General features: G+C 41.6%; 1 protein-coding gene across 1 annotated transcript in view; it reads left to right on the forward strand.

The window, feature by feature from the left end:
* COL19A1 (collagen type XIX alpha 1 chain) overlaps positions 1-18,741 on the forward strand; it is a 181,093-nt gene extending 162,352 nt beyond the window's left edge. Inside the window, exons 40-48 of the mRNA XM_035109681.2 lie at positions 1,807-1,851; positions 1,945-2,007; positions 2,525-2,560; positions 2,697-2,741; positions 4,959-5,129; positions 5,555-5,621; positions 8,252-8,380; positions 16,640-16,717; positions 16,926-18,741. Coding sequence (XP_034965572.2) covers positions 1,807-1,851; positions 1,945-2,007; positions 2,525-2,560; positions 2,697-2,741; positions 4,959-5,129; positions 5,555-5,621; positions 8,252-8,380; positions 16,640-16,717; positions 16,926-17,062 — 771 coding nt within the window. The 3' untranslated portion in view covers positions 17,063-18,741. The remainder of the gene's footprint in view (positions 1-1,806; positions 1,852-1,944; positions 2,008-2,524; positions 2,561-2,696; positions 2,742-4,958; positions 5,130-5,554; positions 5,622-8,251; positions 8,381-16,639; positions 16,718-16,925) is intronic.
* The last annotated feature ends 666 nt before the right edge of the window (positions 18,742-19,407 follow it).

Consider the following 19,407-nt stretch of genomic DNA (forward strand, 5'->3'; position numbering starts at 1 on the left):
AATGTGCACACGTGAGGTCATAGTGTTGCAAGTTTATCTGACACTGCAAGCAGCTGCCAGCGAAGTGGAGGGTCAAATAACTGATTATGGCATTACAATTACCATAGGAGATGTTGTGGAGAAGAGAGAAGCAGAAGACGCAGAGCTGTGGTTTTTAGCAGTGGCAGCACAGTGGCTATAATGTGTATTTGAAACTTAAGTCTCTAGAACTGGGGTAGGGAACTAAGGGCTTAGAGGCAAACATCCAGGGGCCGCTTGCCAGTGGTAGCCGGGGTCATAGGCTAAAGTGGGTGGAGCAATAGATTACTTATATTTATAGGCTACATTCTAGACATATAAAAACCAGAGGTTTCTACATGGACACCATCTCTATATCCTGAATCCAGTCAAGGGCACATTCCAGACAGGCAAAATATCTTGCAGAGAGTGCAGAGTCAGGCAAAAACACTTGAGTAAGGTGTGTGGCCTGGGGGAGAGTCCCAAGAACTGAGCAGAGAGGCCTAGAGGTGCTGCATTTGGGCCCCCCAGGCTTGAGGTTCCCCACCCCTCCTCTAGAAATTATTTTAGAAGCCCTCAAAAAGCTTTGGTGTAGATAAAAGTAAATTCATTGATGTTTTGATTTGCCTATTCATGGTCCAATGGGAAAGATATATATGATTTGTTATTTAAACAAAGAAACAAACAAACAAAAAACCCCTGCAGTCTCTGTTGAAAAAAGAGGCATTGAGGCTTTAGGATAATGAAGTAATTTTATGCAGATTAACTTACTACTCTTGGAAGAGCTCCCATGCAGTTCAGGAATTCCTTTTTAATTATGAAAGTGTATCATGTTGTTTTTTTTAAAAAAGGCAGCCAGTAGTTTATACAATTTTCATTAAGTGTGTTTGTGAACCCATTCAGTTTACTGTCTAGTGAAGAACAAAATATACTAAATACTTTAGTTTGGCAACCTCTCTAAAATAGTTAAATATCCTGAAAAAAATAAGGTAATTTATCTACTCCTTGTAGCTAGATTAATGGTTAAGATTACATTTATACACTTCCTCGGACATTAAAGATCAGTAGTGAAGTAGACCCTTAGATTAACCACAAATGTTCATTCCCTCTTTATTCCTTCTTGGATTAGCACAACACTTTTTCTAGTGTCTCATTTTTTTCTCCTCTTCCTCAAAAATAAAATGACATCTGACTCCCTGAGAGGACCAGTGACATCATAATGCTTCATTATGATGTGAAATTTCACCAGCACCTGCAGTCACTCTGTAGTCCTTTCCTTAAGTACCACTGTTTGGAGGTTCTAGCAGGGGAGCGCAGCTATCATATACCCTTGACCGAAGAACGGTACACTCCTCCTATCTGGGATGGTCGTCCTCTTCCACCGAGCGCGCAGCTTCGGGAGGGACGCACATGGAGCAGTGAGGGAGGAAGGGGACACCCGCCTAGCCAGCCAGATCAGCCAAATCAACCCTGGCAATCAATGGGGTGACAGATGTCGCAGCCAGATCGCCCTCACATCCACCAGCACCTGCAGTCAGTATCCTTTCCTGAAGTACCACTGATCTGAATCCTTGATTTTTCTCCTTTGACCCAAGTAGACGCTTTCAGGTGTATTTGCCATCTGCCTCAAGCTTTGTCAGAACTCGCAGGGTTGGCCCAAACATCTATCACGTGTTTCTCATGGTTGTTGGTAGATATAACTTGGCATATTGGGTATCTTATTGACCTCAGCTGGTAAGAACATTCACAGTGAATAACCGATGTTTCATTGCATATTCTTAATAATCTCATTTTTCTTAATTTCCACAGGGAAAGCACGGTGCTCCAGGACTACCAGGGATCCCTGGTGAACCAGTAAGTGCACGTACCTTTGAGGGCTTCCTTGCAGTACTGGCATTCTTGTTTTCTTCAATTGTCAGAAATGTGTTGTCCTTTTGTTACCTTTAGGGTGAAAGGGGCCCTGTTGGAGATATTGGCTTTCCTGGACCAGAAGGGCCAGCTGGAATTCCAGTAAGTAATTCAGCATACTGCATACTAGTACAGAATTCCCCAAACTTGGGTCTCCAGCTGTTTTTGAACTACAGTTCCCATCATTCCTGACCATTGGTCCTGCTAGCTAGGGATGCTGGGAGTTGTAGTCCAAAACCACCATTTTCCTTTCAGTGTGTCTCCATCCCCATGTTATTCAAACTTCTTCCATTGTTTAAAACAGCCACTTTTTTCTTTTCAGTGTTTCTCCCTTCTCACTGTACTCAAACTTCTCCCTCTTCCATTCCTCAACTGCCTCATGTGTGAGAGACAAAGAATGTGGAGCCCTCAATATTCCATAGTCTAACCTAAGATGTTGTTTAACTGCCATTTTGCTTCATCCCTTCTTTATTCAAACTTCTGCCGTTGTTTAGTCAACCACATTCCCCCCTCATTATCTCTCCCTTCTCACTCACATGCCAGTCATATACAAGATATGTATAGCTTATAAGAGACCAAAAGTATTTTGTAATAGAAAGATCATTGTTATTTTTCCTAGGGCATAAATGGAAAGGATGGATTACCTGGCCCTCAGGTAGGAAAGCCATGGTTTATTCAATCAGGGTTCTATGCAAATTATATTTCTTCTGCTTTGGGCCACAGTGGAAGATCAGTATCTAAACTCTTGTAGCTAGAGGCTTGCATTCTTAAGACTGTCTTCCCTTTTCCAGGGTTTATTGGGTAAGCCTGGTGACAGAGGCCCCAAAGGAGAACGAGTAAGTTATATTTTTACATAGAGGTTTGGTTATTTGATTATCATCAGTTTTTTCAAGAACAGGGTGCTGCAGCATTTCAAATATTAGCAGCCTCTAGTCTCAAACCGTTATCAGTATCTAGAATTATACTGTGGATTATTTGAATAATTTGTAAGTATTTTGGACTGTCAATTGATTTGAAGGGTTAGATTGCAAAGGTTTTAACTTTGCTCCCACTCAATATTTAATCATAACTATTTGAACTCTAATTATGAATACCTTGTAGATTCAATTAGTCCAAAATTGTATCACAAGTCATAGGAGTCCTTGAACTGAAGTCTCAATTATAGTTAGTAGCAAAGATTAAGCCAGTGGAAATCAAACTGATTTAGAGGTCAAATTGGTTGGCATAAAGGTTTTCAACCTTTGCCTGTGATACTTAATTTTCTCTCTGCCCTTTTCTCACCACATCCATAGTTAGTTGCAAAATATTTAGCATAATTTAAATGAGTCAAACATTTTATGAAATCATAATTCAGTACCAGTTTTCAGAGGGCAAGTTGTCATGCTTCTTTTCCCCACCCCACTTTATGTTCTTCTAATGTATATTTGCTGTACAATTTGTCCTTTCAGTGCACAGTTGAAGACTATGGAGAGGGAAGAAACATTTGTGGCCTTCATGGGAATCCCTCTTTTTTCCATTAAGGCTGCAATTCTGCACTCAGTGGGACTTACTTCAGAATAGGCATGCATTGCATAAGATTGCACAGTAAATGTCCAAAAGTAGATTCACAAAGCTTTAGATTAACCCTAATAGCAGACTAGCATCAGGTAGGTAGGCGTGTTGGTCTGATGCAGTCAAAATATATATATAAAACATACAAAAAATTGTCCAGTAGCATCTTAGAAACCAACCACTGGTAAGTTTGTTCTTGGTATAAGCCAGGCATCCCCAAACTGCGGCCCTCCAGATGTTTTGGCCTACAACTCCCATGATCCCTAGTTAACAGGACCAGTGGTCAGGGAAGATGGGAATTGTAGTCCAAAACATCTGCAGGGCCGAAGTTTGGGGGTGCCTGGTATAAGCTTTCGTGTGCATGCACACTTCTTCAGACTAGCAGTTCATTTTTAGGATGCAGTTCTTTACAACCAACGAAAATGAGCAAGCAGATACAGATAAGAAAACCATTACTGATTAGACTTCCAGAATTTGATTGATTTTTGCTCCCCAAGGAATTAAATATTTGTTAATCATTCACCCCCATGAGAACTAAATAACCTAATCCTTTATCACCAAAGCTGAACATAAACCCTGAATAAGATTGTTATTTTTTTCAAACCTGAACCCCTGTATATGGGAATGTCCACACCCCATGTTTCCTTATTAGTTTGTTCCATGTATATTCTTTACATCAGAGATGAGGGACCTATAGCTCTCCAGATGACGTGGGCTCCAATTACCAACCATTGGCCCCGGTCAGCATGGACAGTGGTCAGGGATGAGATCAGCTGCAGCCCACCAATATCTGGTGGGTCACAGGTTCCCCATCCCTGTATGTTCATGGTCTCCCTTCACCCCAGTGTTCATTTGCTCTTCTGTTTCCTTTTCACTGTTCTTTCCCTTTTTAATTTTGGGTGGGTGAGCAGACATACAGCATTGGCCGCAACCCATTGTTCCCTGGACAGTTTTTACTGTTCTACACAATTATGGAACGAAAAAGGCCACCCATATGTAACTCTCTAACATTTAAGGATTTATGTCCTGTACTACATGCCACAGTAAGATTCTTGAAACATGTGTATATTTATATGCACCTCATTTCAAGTCTTTCTCATGCTATTATCATATTTTGCTCACAATTAGATTCCCCATTAGCTTCTTGGGCATCACTGCAGGGAGATTTTTGATTAGGCGTGGCACTGTCTTCCTCAAAAGACCGTTCTGGTACTGAAAAACAACACTTGCCTGTCATCATCTCTGAATTATCTACTTGTAACTTCCTACAGGCATTCGTTTTTATTTTTGCGGAGCTCAGATGTTACAGCAAGAGTGGAAATAGAAGCATTGGCATTTGCTTTTTCATCTAAAGCAGCCTGCCAGAAACATCTTTGAGTGTTTTCTTTGCATATCGTGTTGCAGTTGAACGCAATAGTTTTCAGCGCACTTAACTCAGCAATGAAGAAAAGACAAGAGTCACATAGACGAAGGTGACAAATTGTTGTCTCTGTTTTGCACAGGGGGATCAAGGCATACCAGGAGACAGGGGCCTGCAGGGCGAAAGAGGAAAGCCAGGCCTTCCAGGAGAGAAAGGGTCTGTAGGGCCCATGGGCCCCTCAGGGAACAAAGGGAATCCCGGATCGCCGGGGCATAAGGGCCCTCCAGGTTCACCAGGTGTCCCAGGCTTACCGGTAAGGTAATTGGCTCTTGAAGAGAAACACCTGTTTCTAAGGACAAGTAAATTAAGCTAATGTTATAAATGTTGCAATCCTCTCCCTTAAACTAGAATCTTTAGAAATGTTTGTACAGGCGGCGGCCATTTTAGGCACATCCAATTGGCATGCAATCACTGATGCGCAGGTTCCTTTGAACCCAGAAGAGGGCGGAAGGGGGGTGGAAGGGAGCAGGGCTCTCTTGTACGTGCTCCGCTGATGCGCACAGGGGCCAGGAATGGGACCAACATGCAAAATGGGGCCAGGAACAGAAGCTACCGCTGCCTGTACTGTTCCAAAGCTCTTAATGGACACTGAGAAACAAAATTCGAAATTCTGTTTGCCTTATTTTGATGTGGACAACACCTACCGTATCCATACTTTTCTTTTCATGTCTTTGCCAGGCTGACTCAGCTTCATTTGAAGAAATGAAAAAATATATCAGGCAAGAGGTCCTTAGAGTTTTTGAAGGTGAGGAAATGACATATCAGAAAGCATGATGTTAAGAAAATTACTACAGTGGTAATATTTGCTTCCACCTGTGATTTATGTACCCATTGTACATAGCCTTCGGAAGTGGGGGTGGGGATTCAGCTGCACTTATACAAGTAGTTTAACTGCGCAGATTCTGATTAATTCACATACTGTGTACACTAATGGCCTTTAGATTGCTACAAAATAATTGTTATTATTTCCGCCTAAATGAGTAAATGTTTCAATTAGCAGTTCTTTGAGGAAACTGCTTTGCATGCAGAAACTCCCTAGTTCAATCCATGGCATCTCTAGGTGGGGCTGCGGGGAAATCCCTGCCGGAATGGAACCCCAGAGAGCTGCTGCCGGTCAGTGTGGACATAACTGAGCTAGATGAACCATTGGCCTGACTCTGTAGAAGGCAGCTTCCTATGAATGTCAGACAACAGTGAGCATGGAAGAGCATCATCATAAGGCACTTAGTAGACCAGACCCATAGGATTGTGTTTTACCTCCAGGGGGCAAATTGCAGCAGTCAAGAAGACAATACAGGGGGGCAGATTAAAATCTCTCCCCCCCTCAGCAACACTGTCCCAATCTAATCTCTGCCCCAACTCTGTGGCTGTTGTTAATGTCTTTAAACTTCATGTGATCCTAATCATGGATCTTCTTCATCACAGCTAATTTGTCCCTGCAAAGGGAGATAGCACAAGCCCCATATATTTTTTATTCAGGGGTAGTCAACATGGTGCCCTCCAAAACTCAACCAACAGGGCCAGTGGTCAGGTATGGCCCAACACAGAGGGCACCATGTTGGGTAATTCTTATCTAGTGCTTTAAATGTTAGCACCAGCACCTTAAATAGAGTGCAGAAACCAGTACTTTTTTCTGGGGGTACCCAGAGGTATGCAGTACTGGCACCTCCCCCCAGAAGAAAAGCACTGGCGGAAACAATAGAATTGTTGTTGTTGTTGTTACTATTATTTATTTATTTATTTATTTATACCCTGCCCATTTGGCTGGGTTTCCCCAGCCACTCTGGGCGGCTTCCAACAGAAAATGAAATAAAATAATCTATTAAACATTAAAAGCCTCCCTAAGCAGGGCTGCCTTCAGATGTTTTCTAAATGTCAGGTAGTTGTTTATCTCTCTGACCTCTGATGGGAGGGCGTTCCACAGGGCGGGCGCCACCACCGAGAGGGCCCTCTGCCTGGTTCCTTGCAACTTGGCTTCTTGCAGCGAGGGAACCGCCAGAAGGCCCTCGGCGCTGGACCTCAGTGTCCGGGCAGAACGATGGGGGTGGAGACGCTCCTTCAGGTATACTGGACCGAGGCCATTTAGGGCTTTAAAGGTCAGCACCAACACTTTGAATTGTGCTTGGAAACGTACTGGGAGCCAATGTAGATCTTTCATGACCGGTGTTATGTGGTCTCGGCAGCTCCTCCCAGTCACCAGTGTAGCTGCCGCTTTCTGGATTAATTGCAGTTTCCAGGTCACCTTCAAAGGTAGCCCCACATAGAGCGCATTGCAGTAGTCGAAGCGGGAGATAACTAGAGCATGCACCAATCTGGCGAGACAGTCTGCAGGCAGGTAGGGTCTCAGCCTGCGTACCAGATGGAGCTGATAGACAGTAATAACCAGTGCAACTTGTTCTCTGTGTCATCATTCCCCCTTAAGAATTTGGATCATTTGGATCAATTGAATTTTGTGAACCACCTTCCAAGTTAGCCCAATATAGAGCGCACATGACTGTAGTAGTCTAGACTGGCTATTACCATGAGCATTGTGCTATGAAGGACTGTTGCCTCCTCTAAGAAATGGTACCGCTACAGCAGCAGCCTAAGCTGGAAAAATATGTCCTTGGCCAAGTGCTGCCACTTGAGCACCCTGGAATAACGACTGGGTCCAGAAGCAATCCCAAACTGCAAGTCTGATCTTTTGTGGGCAGCGCTGTCCTATCCAGAAAATAGAATATGTTGTGTACTTATTCCTGAAACGGGTGGTGCCAAAAAAAGACTGCTTCACTTCTCTGTCTGTTTACTCACATTGAGTTCATTTTTACTGGCCTCAGGGATCACTTCATAGTTTCCATCACCTCTTTAGGATCAGATGGATAAGGGACATAAAATGGCCTGGTGTGCATACCTATGCACACATCTGTATGCTTATGCTTATGCTGAGTCAGGGTAGGGGAAGGAGAGGGTTCAATCAGCGTCAGGACACAAAGACAGGAGATGGTGGAAGTTCTGTGATGGGATCGCCCCCCCCCCTTTTTTTTAAATGACAAACACATCTGCCTAGGTGTCGAACTTGGACCAAGCCTTTGGTTTTGTGGAAGATAGGGAGCTTAGACTCTACTCCCTAACCATTTTCCTGGTTGAAATTACCTCCTGAAGCTACTGTTTTACCCCATTGCATATAACTGTATGAACAGCACCAACAGTTTGGTTGTTTAGGAAATTGGAATACTGTATTGCTTTTGAAGTTGATGGATGAGTAATAATTTGAAGCTCGGCTACTTTTAAAATATTTGTCTGAATGGAATAGCTATCACTTTTTAAGTGTGCTCAGTCATCTAATGTAATTCATGCTTTTCGTTTGGTTTTTTTTAAATATGTATATTATTGAAGAGAGGATGGCTCAGTTTGTGTCTCAGCTCAAATTGCCCGCTGCCATGCTTGCTTCCCAAACTCATGGGAAACCAGGTCTTCCAGGAAAAGATGGGTTACCTGGGCCACCCGGAGAACCTGGACCTCCAGGTAGGGCTTCCAAAACAAATGCCTATGTATTTTATTTAAAAAATATATCTTCAGAGTTGGGTGGAACTATATACATTTAGCTTCCTAATGATTAACTTTTGAATCCATACTACTGTTTTCCAGACTAGACCAATATATTAACACATAGTAGGTGTGTGTTTTTGTATATTAAAAACTTCTAATCAATGCAAAATAATCGTAATAACTTTTAACATTAGGATACTGATACACACCTTTCCTAAACTTGCAGTACTCAGACCAAACCTAATAATGAGAGCATCATATCACAAATCAGTTATTTAAGCTACAGAGTCTGTAGTCCTGTGGCTCCAATCTGTAAAATATGAAAAATTAATGTATAGGGGGGGAATCTAAAACTTGAACGTTACAGTGCATCATTCTTATTGCAAATCTAATTATATTCACATTTTCATAATTAGATTTGCAACATATCTAGCATACACGTTCCTTGTCAGATTGTAAAAGACAGTATTGATTAACTGCGTGGGGGAAATCTGTGATTTATTCATATTTGTTCAGCCTCATCCAGATGCCAGTGAATCAGACCTCCTCAGTATGTATCCTTGACACACACCCAATATTGCCAATTTAGATTTACAGGGAGAATAATTAGAATACATGCTGTAAAAATAAAAATAAAAACGGGGGTGGGGGGTAGTAAATAATGAACCATATATGAATATAGGTAGTTCTTAATTATTATCTTTTGTTAGTTTGGTCTGCTCTGGAGTCAGAGCAAGTCAGACTGGAGTGAAGAACATGAAAGCAAAGCTGAAGAAATGTGGAAACGCAAACCCTGTGAGAAGAATAAAGGCTATAGAGGCTGATAAGAGCAAATCCTTGACTGAAGGTTGAAAAGTGTGATGGGCTCAGAATGAGAAGAAGCAGGATGAAAGGATCGAGGAGAGCCTTAAAGGGGGACTTACAGAATTTTTTTTTTAACCACAAGTGGTTTGCTCATCATCTAAGTATGCAAATTGTTGTAAATGGTCGACTTGAATGTCTCTGCTAAGATTGTTTTCATGAGGGTTGCGCACAGTGGGTCGTTTTAAGACGTAACCAAGAAACAAGCCAAGCTATAATGTGAAACTCCTTCACGTCGGTGTGTTTGCCGAAGTGAAGACTTGGGGAACTACACTTCATGGGGAAAATGTGTGGGGTAGGGTGGTGGTGGTGGTGGGGAGAGATAAAGCTGCTTTTACTGCTTTAGTTGTAAGGAGATTCTATGGTTGCTGTTTGTATATGACATACCCTCTTGTATGACATATGACACGCCAAGAGCACTATGATTTTTAAAACATTGGAAGGAACCATGCATTTTGAATTGCAAATCATTATATATAATTAGAAGAAGATGCACCTATGTAATCAATTTTTTACCATTTCATAATTCATTCAGAAATCTTTCCCAAGGCTAGTCCATTCTTAATAAATCTCCTATAAAGGCACCTTAAAGATTAACAATTCTATTGTGGAAGAAGCTTTGTGTATCTGACAGTGTGGTCTCTGGCCCCTTAAAAAAATGTATACCACAACAAACAAATAGTATTTAAGGTATGTACTACAAGTCACTCTGTTGTGTTGGGTTTTGCTGCACTATTCCTTGAATCAGATCAATGCAATACATAAAGTGGATGTCTGATCTACACTGAGGGAAAAAGAGAGAGATTAATAAAAGCACAACAGCAAACATATGTGCATAGAAAGAGCTGCTGTGATTGTCTCCCCTGCTGCCCTGGTTTGCCCCAGCCTTGCACAGCCAGTAATAAAATGTGACATATAAAGTATTAAACAGGCAAAATGCTTCTATAGATTTCTGTTTCCTGCCAACCTAAGAGAGGCAGGGTTAAGCTTCAAAGGATAACATATACAACATATATTCATACTTTGCACAGAAATCAAAGAGTCTTAAATGTGCTTGACTTTGTCTGAATTATCCCTTATTTTTTATATGTAATACTACATGTGCAAGCTTAATATTCTAGATCTAAAAAAGAGAGCTGCTTTAAATCTCATGGTAGTTACTATTCACCTACAGACTTGGGTTTCTACTGTTGGAACACACAGCAGGTTACACTGGGTGAGGAGAAACACCTGCACCCAGAACCAGGGGCATGCGCATCGCACAGGCGGCAGAGTGCTAGCCCCCGACCTTCAATTCCTGGCATCTTCAAGTAGGGCTGGGAATGTCCTCTGTCCGAAACCCTAGAGAGGGCCTGCCAGTTAGTATAGACTACTCAGTTTAAGGCAGCATTCCTTGTTCTTTTTATGTACATGGACACACCCTAAAAACAACATCAACAGGCTTAATCTGAGCCTGTGCTCACTAGGGTTCCCCCCCCCCAATACGGAGCAATAACAAAATAACTTTGATCATGTGCAGAATTCCATCATTTCATAACCACTATCAGTTCCCATAGATCTGAGAACGGCTTTCATGGCAAAAGGAATTATCTGCCATATGTGGAAGATTTGGCTTCAGTACCCCTTTCCTTGTAATTAATTGATTTATTATTATTTACTAGTTGTTCCTGGCCACGCATTGCTGTGGCTCAGTATGTTAAATGGGAAAGCAACGCCTCCACCCACGCGCATTGTAGAAAATCCTCCCACCCTGTTCCTGACCCATTCATCCTCCCCAAACCCATGGGCCTCCACCACTCAGCGCCCCCATTCCCCACCCCTGCTGCATGACATCACGACACCCCTCTCTCTGCCCCCCCACCGCGTGATGTTAGAATCCTCCCGCGTGACGACATTGACCACCCCATCCCCTCCCTCTCTCCCCCTTGCATACCCCATGCACATCTTGGGGAGGTTCTGGCTAGTTCCCACGGCGGGTCCCATAGGGCAAAGGGACAGGATTCGGCCCCCACCCTCCCGACAGCCACACCCAGCAGCCTCTGCGCGCTCGCACATTTATATTCAGTAAGTTGCCATGTTTTTTGTGATGTCACAGATAGTCTTCAGCTAATGGCAGCAGCTGAGGCCAAAGATTATGATGCAGCATCCTCAGCTGTGCTTGCTGGGCAATGCCATGTTATTGTGATGTCACAGATAGTTTGTAGCCAATGGCAGCAGCTGTGACATCCTGTGTTGCCTCAGCTGTGCTGCTTTGACATCCAGCAGATGGCGTTTTTCTAAAAAAGCATATTTTTACCTGTCACAGGTGAGACATCTATATAATCTAGGTATATGAAAACCCTTGTGTACAGTGTGCCAATGTGTCAAAATTTCAAAGCAATCGGTCAAGCACTTTTGGAGATTATCGATTTTGCACAAGGTTATCTTTACATTTTTATTTATATAGATTAAATTTGCATACCACCCTTTATCCGAAGGTCACAAGATAAAAATGCAAAATGCGTAATAAAAACAAAAGTAAAAGCAGAAAAGCCAAACCAATAACCCTGCTTCCGTGAACACATTTAAAAGGCCGTAGAATGTTTAATCAGCCACAGGCCTGGTTATAGAGAAACAATGTAGACAATGAACAAAATCAAAACAGTTTAAAATGGTGCTATGCACTGTTACTATTTTGCCTTTATAATAAAGCAATAAACATAGAAACAGAGTTATTGTGGTTGTGGGGTATGCAAGAGAATGTTTTGTGGGGTTTGCTTCTGGCAAAGTTTAAGTTGTACTGATTGCAAAGGGTCAGCGGGTCAAAACTAGGGAAAAAATACTAAAGGAAAACTTCTAAAGCAGCATTAGTTCCACCAAAATATGCCTTTAGCTCCCCCCCCCAGATGTTTGTTGTCTACCCCCTTTGAGGGAAGTTATTTTGCATATACAGAGATAAATCAGGAAACTTTTTATGTCCATTTGCTATTTACTGGAATAAAAGTTAGTATAAAGAAAATTATTTTGTTCATTGAGTAAATATCTCTGTCAGGTAACACTGGATCATTAGGGAAATTGTCTAAAAATGCCCCCCCCCCCAGTATATGGCTTTTGGATTAATGAGAAGGTTCTGAGCTAGATTCACACAGAACATAAATATTAAAATATATTTCAAAAGATTTGCACGCTCATAGATTATTCCCCCCCCCAAAAAAAAGAGTCCTGGAAGGTTAAAATGGGGGGGGGGGTCCAGCCATAAACCGCCAGAATTCAGTTCCAGCACCTCTCAGGTGAGGGCCATTGCCATTCTGAGAGAACGAGGGAAGCTTTCATGATTCATTCTGGGACCTCTTTTTCTAGAAAAAATAGCTGTAGTTACAATTATATAGTTTTATGTGGTTTGGATTAACATTTAGGGAAAGTATGAGGTAGAGTAGGGTCCTGTGACATCAATTGAGCCTCTGAATCTAATTATCAACAAGAATCCGTAAGAGAACAATGTATTATTAAACTACCCAAAAGTGAACAGTGTGCTGAACTGCACCTAAAGAGGGCTCTGTTTTCAAAAATCTTCACAGTCCAATGCAGTTGAACCTTGGTTCGCGAACGCCTCACGAGTCGAACATTTTGGCTCCCGAATGCAGCAAACTGAATGTTCCGGTTTGCAAACGTTCTTTGGAACCCAAACGTCCAACACGGCTTCCGATTGGCTGCAGGAGCTTCCTGCAGCCAATTGGAAGCCACGCCTTGGTTTCCGAACATTTTGGGAGTCGGATGGAGTTCCGGAACGGATTCTGTTCGACTTCTGAGGTACAACTGTACGTTTTTCTCTTTAACAAGATTGTAGAGCAACAGGTGTATGTTCCCAATGGCATAATATAGAAATGAACATAAATGGAGAAGCTCTTTAATGTGATTTATTCAACATTGTTTTCTACACAGAGTATTAAAGAGATTTCTAGAGGTTTCTAGCAGTTTCAGCAGGCGTTTCCTCAATCTCAGTGGCTCACCCCACCCCAGACTTCCACAGCCATGGGTGCAGCTGTTCTTGTGGGCATGACTGATAAACACTTTAGTTTGTGCAAGTGGCCATGTATACACAGTCACTTTGAGATAAGTACTGCTTGTTTATCTGAACAAGTCCTTTGCAGTGCAATCCTGTACACATTTATTCAGATGTAAGCACATCTCCCAAGTAAAATTAAGCTGTATGAAATCACAGCCTAATTCTCTTCTACACTTCCAGTATGTTCTCATGGGTTGAGAGATTACAGTAATGTGATACTGTATGTTTAAAAAATAATAATACATTTTTACTGTAAATGTTGACATTAAACATTGCAAATTTCTGATTATATTTACTGCAGCATTATAACTAGTTGGTATAGGTGCTAAATCAACTTCTTTGTTCTATAGCCATTTTGGGGGGGGGTGTCTTTAATAAAAAGCTAAACTTTTTGAAATTCCCTCTTGTGCAGAACTATTGAAAGTGCAGGAGCCCAGTCTTCTGGCCAGCCTGTTAAGAACCTTGTTTCATAGCTCTAAAGCAAACTTAAAATCTCACTCAGGTAGACTGTGAATTTAAACTCCAGAAGTTTAATCATTAGTAAAATATACCTCATGTAAAATCTACTGTACTGCTAGAGATCTGTTTTTGGATTGTTCTTTAACGGTGGTGTTATTACATATCTAAATGTTTTTTCTCAGTGTTTTGATTCTGTAAAATAAAGAAGTTTAGAAAGTTGTTCATGAAATGTTTTATTAAATGTGCAGTTATTTTTGTTACTCAGCGGTGCACAAAAGCATTGGTTTATATGTAACTGAGCTTTGTTTTACACCATTCATAACCTTAAAATGTGATCAGATAGTTGTGTTATTAGCTTTCTTTAGTTACTTGAATGTACACAGAACTTCTCAGCCTGTATTGATTCTTTGTGATGCATTTTCATTCTGTACATGTGATTCCAAGTAGGAATTTTGAAGGCAATTTATTATTAATATTGTTTTATTTCTTTATGGATGTTGCATGTAGAGATTCTACAGATAAATGTGCAGGAGGATTGCCCTCTTTGTTTTAATGTATAGCTCAACAGAGCATTTTTATCATATAAAAATGCTACTTATTGTAAGACTAAAGAAAACCGAGGCAGTGTAACAATTGGGAAATGCAATAGATGCCCCGATTATGGTGCGAAAGAGTCGGAATTAAAACAAAGTTTACCACATTTCTGGCAAATATATTTATATAAAAAATAATCATGGTAACTGAAGGTCAACAGTATTTTGTATAGCTCTACCCCAAAGGACACAGATTTCACAACTAACATATGACGATAACGGGTAGAGTTCAACTAACTTTTACTCAGAGTAAAATTAGTAGACCTAACTTTGTCATGTTCCTTGATTTAAATGTATCTGCTCTGAGTAGGCCTAACCTTGAATTCCACTCATTGTTTTTATTGCATTTTTAATTTTAAAAGGTTTTGCTTTTAGTTCCAGTGCCTGCTTATTTGTCTGTTAATATTGGTCCATTCTGTGGTGCCATGCATGCTCCCCTCGCATGTTATGTGTTCTCCCAATACGAGCTTTAGTCATCTCTTGAGTTGTTTTGAGGGACATTGGCGCATTGTGGTAGCAAAAATACCATGTTTTTGTGCTTTAAAATCAAAGGCTATTCCAGCAATTATATCACAATTAACTTGTTGAACAACAAGTATTTATGTGTTTTGTGATACATTTCTACCATTAGATCTCAAAGATATTTGAAGTAGATCTAATTTATCCTTCTGTTTCCTGAGTTTTGCCCCTTAGGTGGCATATAGAACAACTCCAACGCTAGTCTATAAGCTTTCTGGGGCCTATTACTGTTGAGGTAACATTAGTTAAACTCATATTGATGCACACTCATGTTCTTCTAATTGCCTCTATCCAGAAACTCTAAAAAGTAGATGTCCTATCTGGCACTGGAAACTCTGGTTGGTAGACATGCGCCTCAAATGTTCTCTCTTGTCAGGAACATGGGTTTCCTCCTTGCTGATAGCTATAACATTCAGAAATAGCCAACGTTGTGCCCTCCGGATAATATAGTGTTCTCCAGCTGGTATGGTCACACTGGAGGGATGATGGCAGCTGTAGTCCAGCCACATTTGGAGGGTTCCACATTTATTCTACATGATTGCAACTGTGTCTGCTGGCTGCCATTTGCTTGCTCGGCTGCTGCTTCCCTGGGGAAAAGCCAAAAGAAGTCTAAATAATAATCAGCCTTTTCAGACCCAGGACCCAACTTCAGCCCAAACATGCATGCAACGGATCACCAAGAGTGGCAAGCTCTTTCTCTCTTGTTAAAAGGCTGAAGTTTGGGGGATGCCATTTCATTCTGTTAGTAGTACCACTTTCCACATGGGTCCTCTACATCAGTGGTCCTCAACCTTGGGCCTCCAGATGTTTTGAGACTACAATTCCCATCATCCCTGACCACTGCTCCTGCTAGCTAGGGATCATGGGAGTTGTAGGCCAAAAACATCTGGAGGCCCAAGGTTGAGGACCACTGCTCTACATCACATAGAAGATCTCTATGCTAGCTCCAAGCATAACATTTAAAACGAAGATCCACTTGGTAAGCAAGGCTGCATGTTGCACATCTTCATGCGAAAAAGCTATGCATTTTTCAGCAACCTCCCCAGAATGGCTGTAATTATAATACCAGTTTCTAGTGACGCATGGCCTGGCCCGGCCCAGCACGCAAAGCAGGGATTTGAACATAGGAGTCCTATGTTCAAAGCAAGCATGAATCCCTCCTTCTCCTCTTACAGTACCCCCCTTTCCCCCTAAACATCTTTCTCCTTTTTTATTTCAAAGTAAGTTAAAGTAAGTTAAAAGTTATTTTATTTATTTATTTCAAAGTAAGTTAAAAGTTTAATGGTGCCTAATTTTCAGGTTTACGATTCCTCTTGTAATACTTTGCGAATTCCATTATGTTTCTTGTGTGCCACACTTGCTATGGATGTATGTAATTCTCTGTCAACTCGCGGTCAAAACTTTTTATCGGGTTTGTTTAAAAGTGTTAAGAGAGAAAAATGAGCCATTTTGATGCCTGCTGTCATCCTCAGTGAAGGGTTTCTAATCCACTCTTGGAGGATCAAATCAAGGCAGGGTGGTAATTCTAGAAGATTGTGAAAGGGGGACTTAGCAAGCAGCCCTTGGATCTCACGATCCATTCGGTTTCATTGGGAATTTGTGGAAGGAATGTTTTAAAAAGAACAATCTAAATTGCCATCATTAGTGTGGGAGGGAGTTATATTTTTTAAGCATTATAATATTGGGAAAGAGGTTAGGAAAAGTATATATTCTGTGATTTCAGGGCACTCTTATTCCTTTTTTGTTTATCTCCTGTAGGCTACAGAGGACAGAAAGGTGAAAGAGGTGAGCCTGGAATTGGCCTGCCAGGTGATCCTGGTCCACCTGGCCCTTCAGGTAAAAACAGAAGTTCATATGTATAATAACCAGGACAGCAGATTAGTAAAAGAACTGTGAGAGGGGGTGATAACTTCTAAGATTGGTTGCATATAAGCTGCCCTTTAGTGCATGACAGAAATGCCTTTGATCTTACGTTTTAAAGCGTCTCGACCCAGTAAATGCAGCTGGTTTTACAATATTGTTGCTGTTGTTGTTATTTGCTTAGTCATTGGTATGCCGGGACCGCCTGGAGCTGCAGGAGGACCAGGCCCACATGGCCCACCTGGGCCATCAGGAAGATGCAACCCAGCAGATTGCTATTACCACGTCTCTCAGACTCAACCACGAACAACTGGCAAATGAACATCTTCTCCGGAAGTATTTTGATTCCTGGTTTACCTGTTCCTTGATTCCCTCCTGCCCTCCTACCTAATTTAAGCTTTAAAATACTTGGTACCTTTTTTTGGTCTATATACAGGATATTGTGTGTAGGCATTTTACAGAGCATCTCAATGGAACGACGTTTATTTTCCAGTTAAGCCAATGCCGAGATGTTGTTTTCTTGAGTTCATTCCATGTGTTTATAATTTTAGGCTAGTTTTCTGTAGCAAAATGCAGTTTTCTTGCATTCTGATGGCCTGTTGACCTCTTAATGGTTTTTAACCTTATTACTTGTACTGTCACATATCTTATTTAGCTTTTGCTGGCTACCGTATCTTGATGGCTTGGAGTTCATACATAACATCAAAAGCTCTGCTTGCAAAACTGCATCCGGAGTGTTGAGGCTTTCGTGAATCCTTGAGCAACTCTCTGAGAAATCAGCTGGTATTTTTCATGCTCCTTCTGCCCTTGTGCAGTTTTGTAGACTTTGCAAGAAATTTATTAAATTTCGGAAAGCACTTTTCATATATGAAACTTTTTTTTTTTAAGAAAAGGAGCTGTTGAGCCTCTCTCCCATTAATTGTGACACAGGGGGTGAGAGTGTGGTTAATACAAGACAGAGCCTAGAAGTCGCACATTGGTCTCAGGGGAGCTTACTTCCTGGCAAATGTACTTGCTGGCTCCATTATGTGAAACAGCCCTAAATTATCTAAGGCTTAGTTATTGATTAGGCTGTTGATAATGGCTCATTCATATTGTTCACTTGACTTTGCTCTAGTCTTTTGCACTTTGCTTGCAAGGCAAGTCTCCCTGACATAGCCTCTGTGTTACAGGTGCTTCCCAACCTTTAGAAGCTTTTTGAGGGGCACAAGAGTTGCATCGGAGTAGTAGGTATAATCCAGAATCAGGGGTCCTGCCTTTGTGCAAGTGGAAGTGCTTCCATTAGGGCAAAGCCTTAATAAGATACCACCTTATAGAATTGTGTTCTTACGCTTAAGCTAGTCGTGCTTGTATGTCGGGGGCTTCTGCCTTATTTTAATATACCAAGGCCTTTATCTCAGGTAGAATTCTGACAATAATACATTGACAAGTTTGTGTAAATATGTTCAGATAGAAGAGGATGGTGTAGCTTGAACTAGTACCCAAGTATTTCATGAATGATGTCTGCCTTTGCATTGATTAATTTCTTTGATTTAAATGGGTTTACTCTTGAGTAGAAGTAGCATGGGTACAACCCTAGAACAGGGGTAGACAATTTGGTCCCCTCCATATACTGTGGACCATGACTCCCACCAACAATGACTGTAGGTCACACTGGCTGGGTTTTACAGGAGTTTCCACAACATCTGGATGTTGGCTATTCCTGATCCACAGTGTCTTGTGTGAACTCTCTGAGAACATGGAGTCTGAATGTGAGAAAATCCAGAGAGGTAGCTATGTTAGTGCGGTGTCAAAAAACAAGAGTGGCAGTTATATTGTGGTGACATAGCCTTTGTCAGATGCATGAAGCGATTACCTACTGTAGGTTGGTACGTATATATATATTTTCTTAGCACATAAAGAAGTGAAACTAGCCCAAGCAAATGCAGGAGATATATCTATAGGTGTATCATAGTACTATGGCCACTTTCACATTGCTGTTGTGTGTGTGTGTGTGTGTGTGTGTGAACATATATAGTGCATTCTCACCTGAGAGTGCCCACATCCTGCAATCTCAGCATCCTTCTCCATGTTCTTCCTCCTAAGCAATACGGCTCACCATAGCTTATAATGGCACAAGCTGCATTTTTTTTTTTACAAAAAAAAAAAAAGCCTCGTTCACTCTCCATAGTCAAGACAATCACATTATTATTTGATTGCTGTCATGATCCACAACACACATGTTGGGGCCTGATCCATTCCTGTGTGTGTGTGTGTAGCTGCACCAAATGGAATCCTCTAAAGCAGGGCTCAGCAACGCATTTGCTGTTGAGGACTGTATCCCCCTGGGGGTATTCTAACTATCAAGGAAGCACATGCCAGCTGTGGCCAGGACTGGGGCCCTTGGTGGGAAGTGCCAAGACTAATAGCAGCCAGGTACTAGAAGCAAAATTAGGTGGGCTCCCTTTTCTCTATTGGCCACCCCCTTTCTCTCCACACCCCATGCCAAAACCTCCCCCCTTCCGTTTTGCAAGAAATTATACTGGTGATTCGGTGAAATTATGACACCACGTGCAGCTCTAAGCTCTCTCCCTCTGCCCCTCCCCACCGCCAATGTCCTGTCATTGGCTGGATACAAGCACTGGACAATGGGTCCACCCAGTACCTGCCATGGAAGGCCGCCCATA

Source organism: Zootoca vivipara, chromosome 3, assembly GCF_963506605.1.
Source record: "Zootoca vivipara chromosome 3, rZooViv1.1, whole genome shotgun sequence".
Lineage (NCBI taxonomy): Eukaryota > Metazoa > Chordata > Lepidosauria > Squamata > Lacertidae > Zootoca > Zootoca vivipara.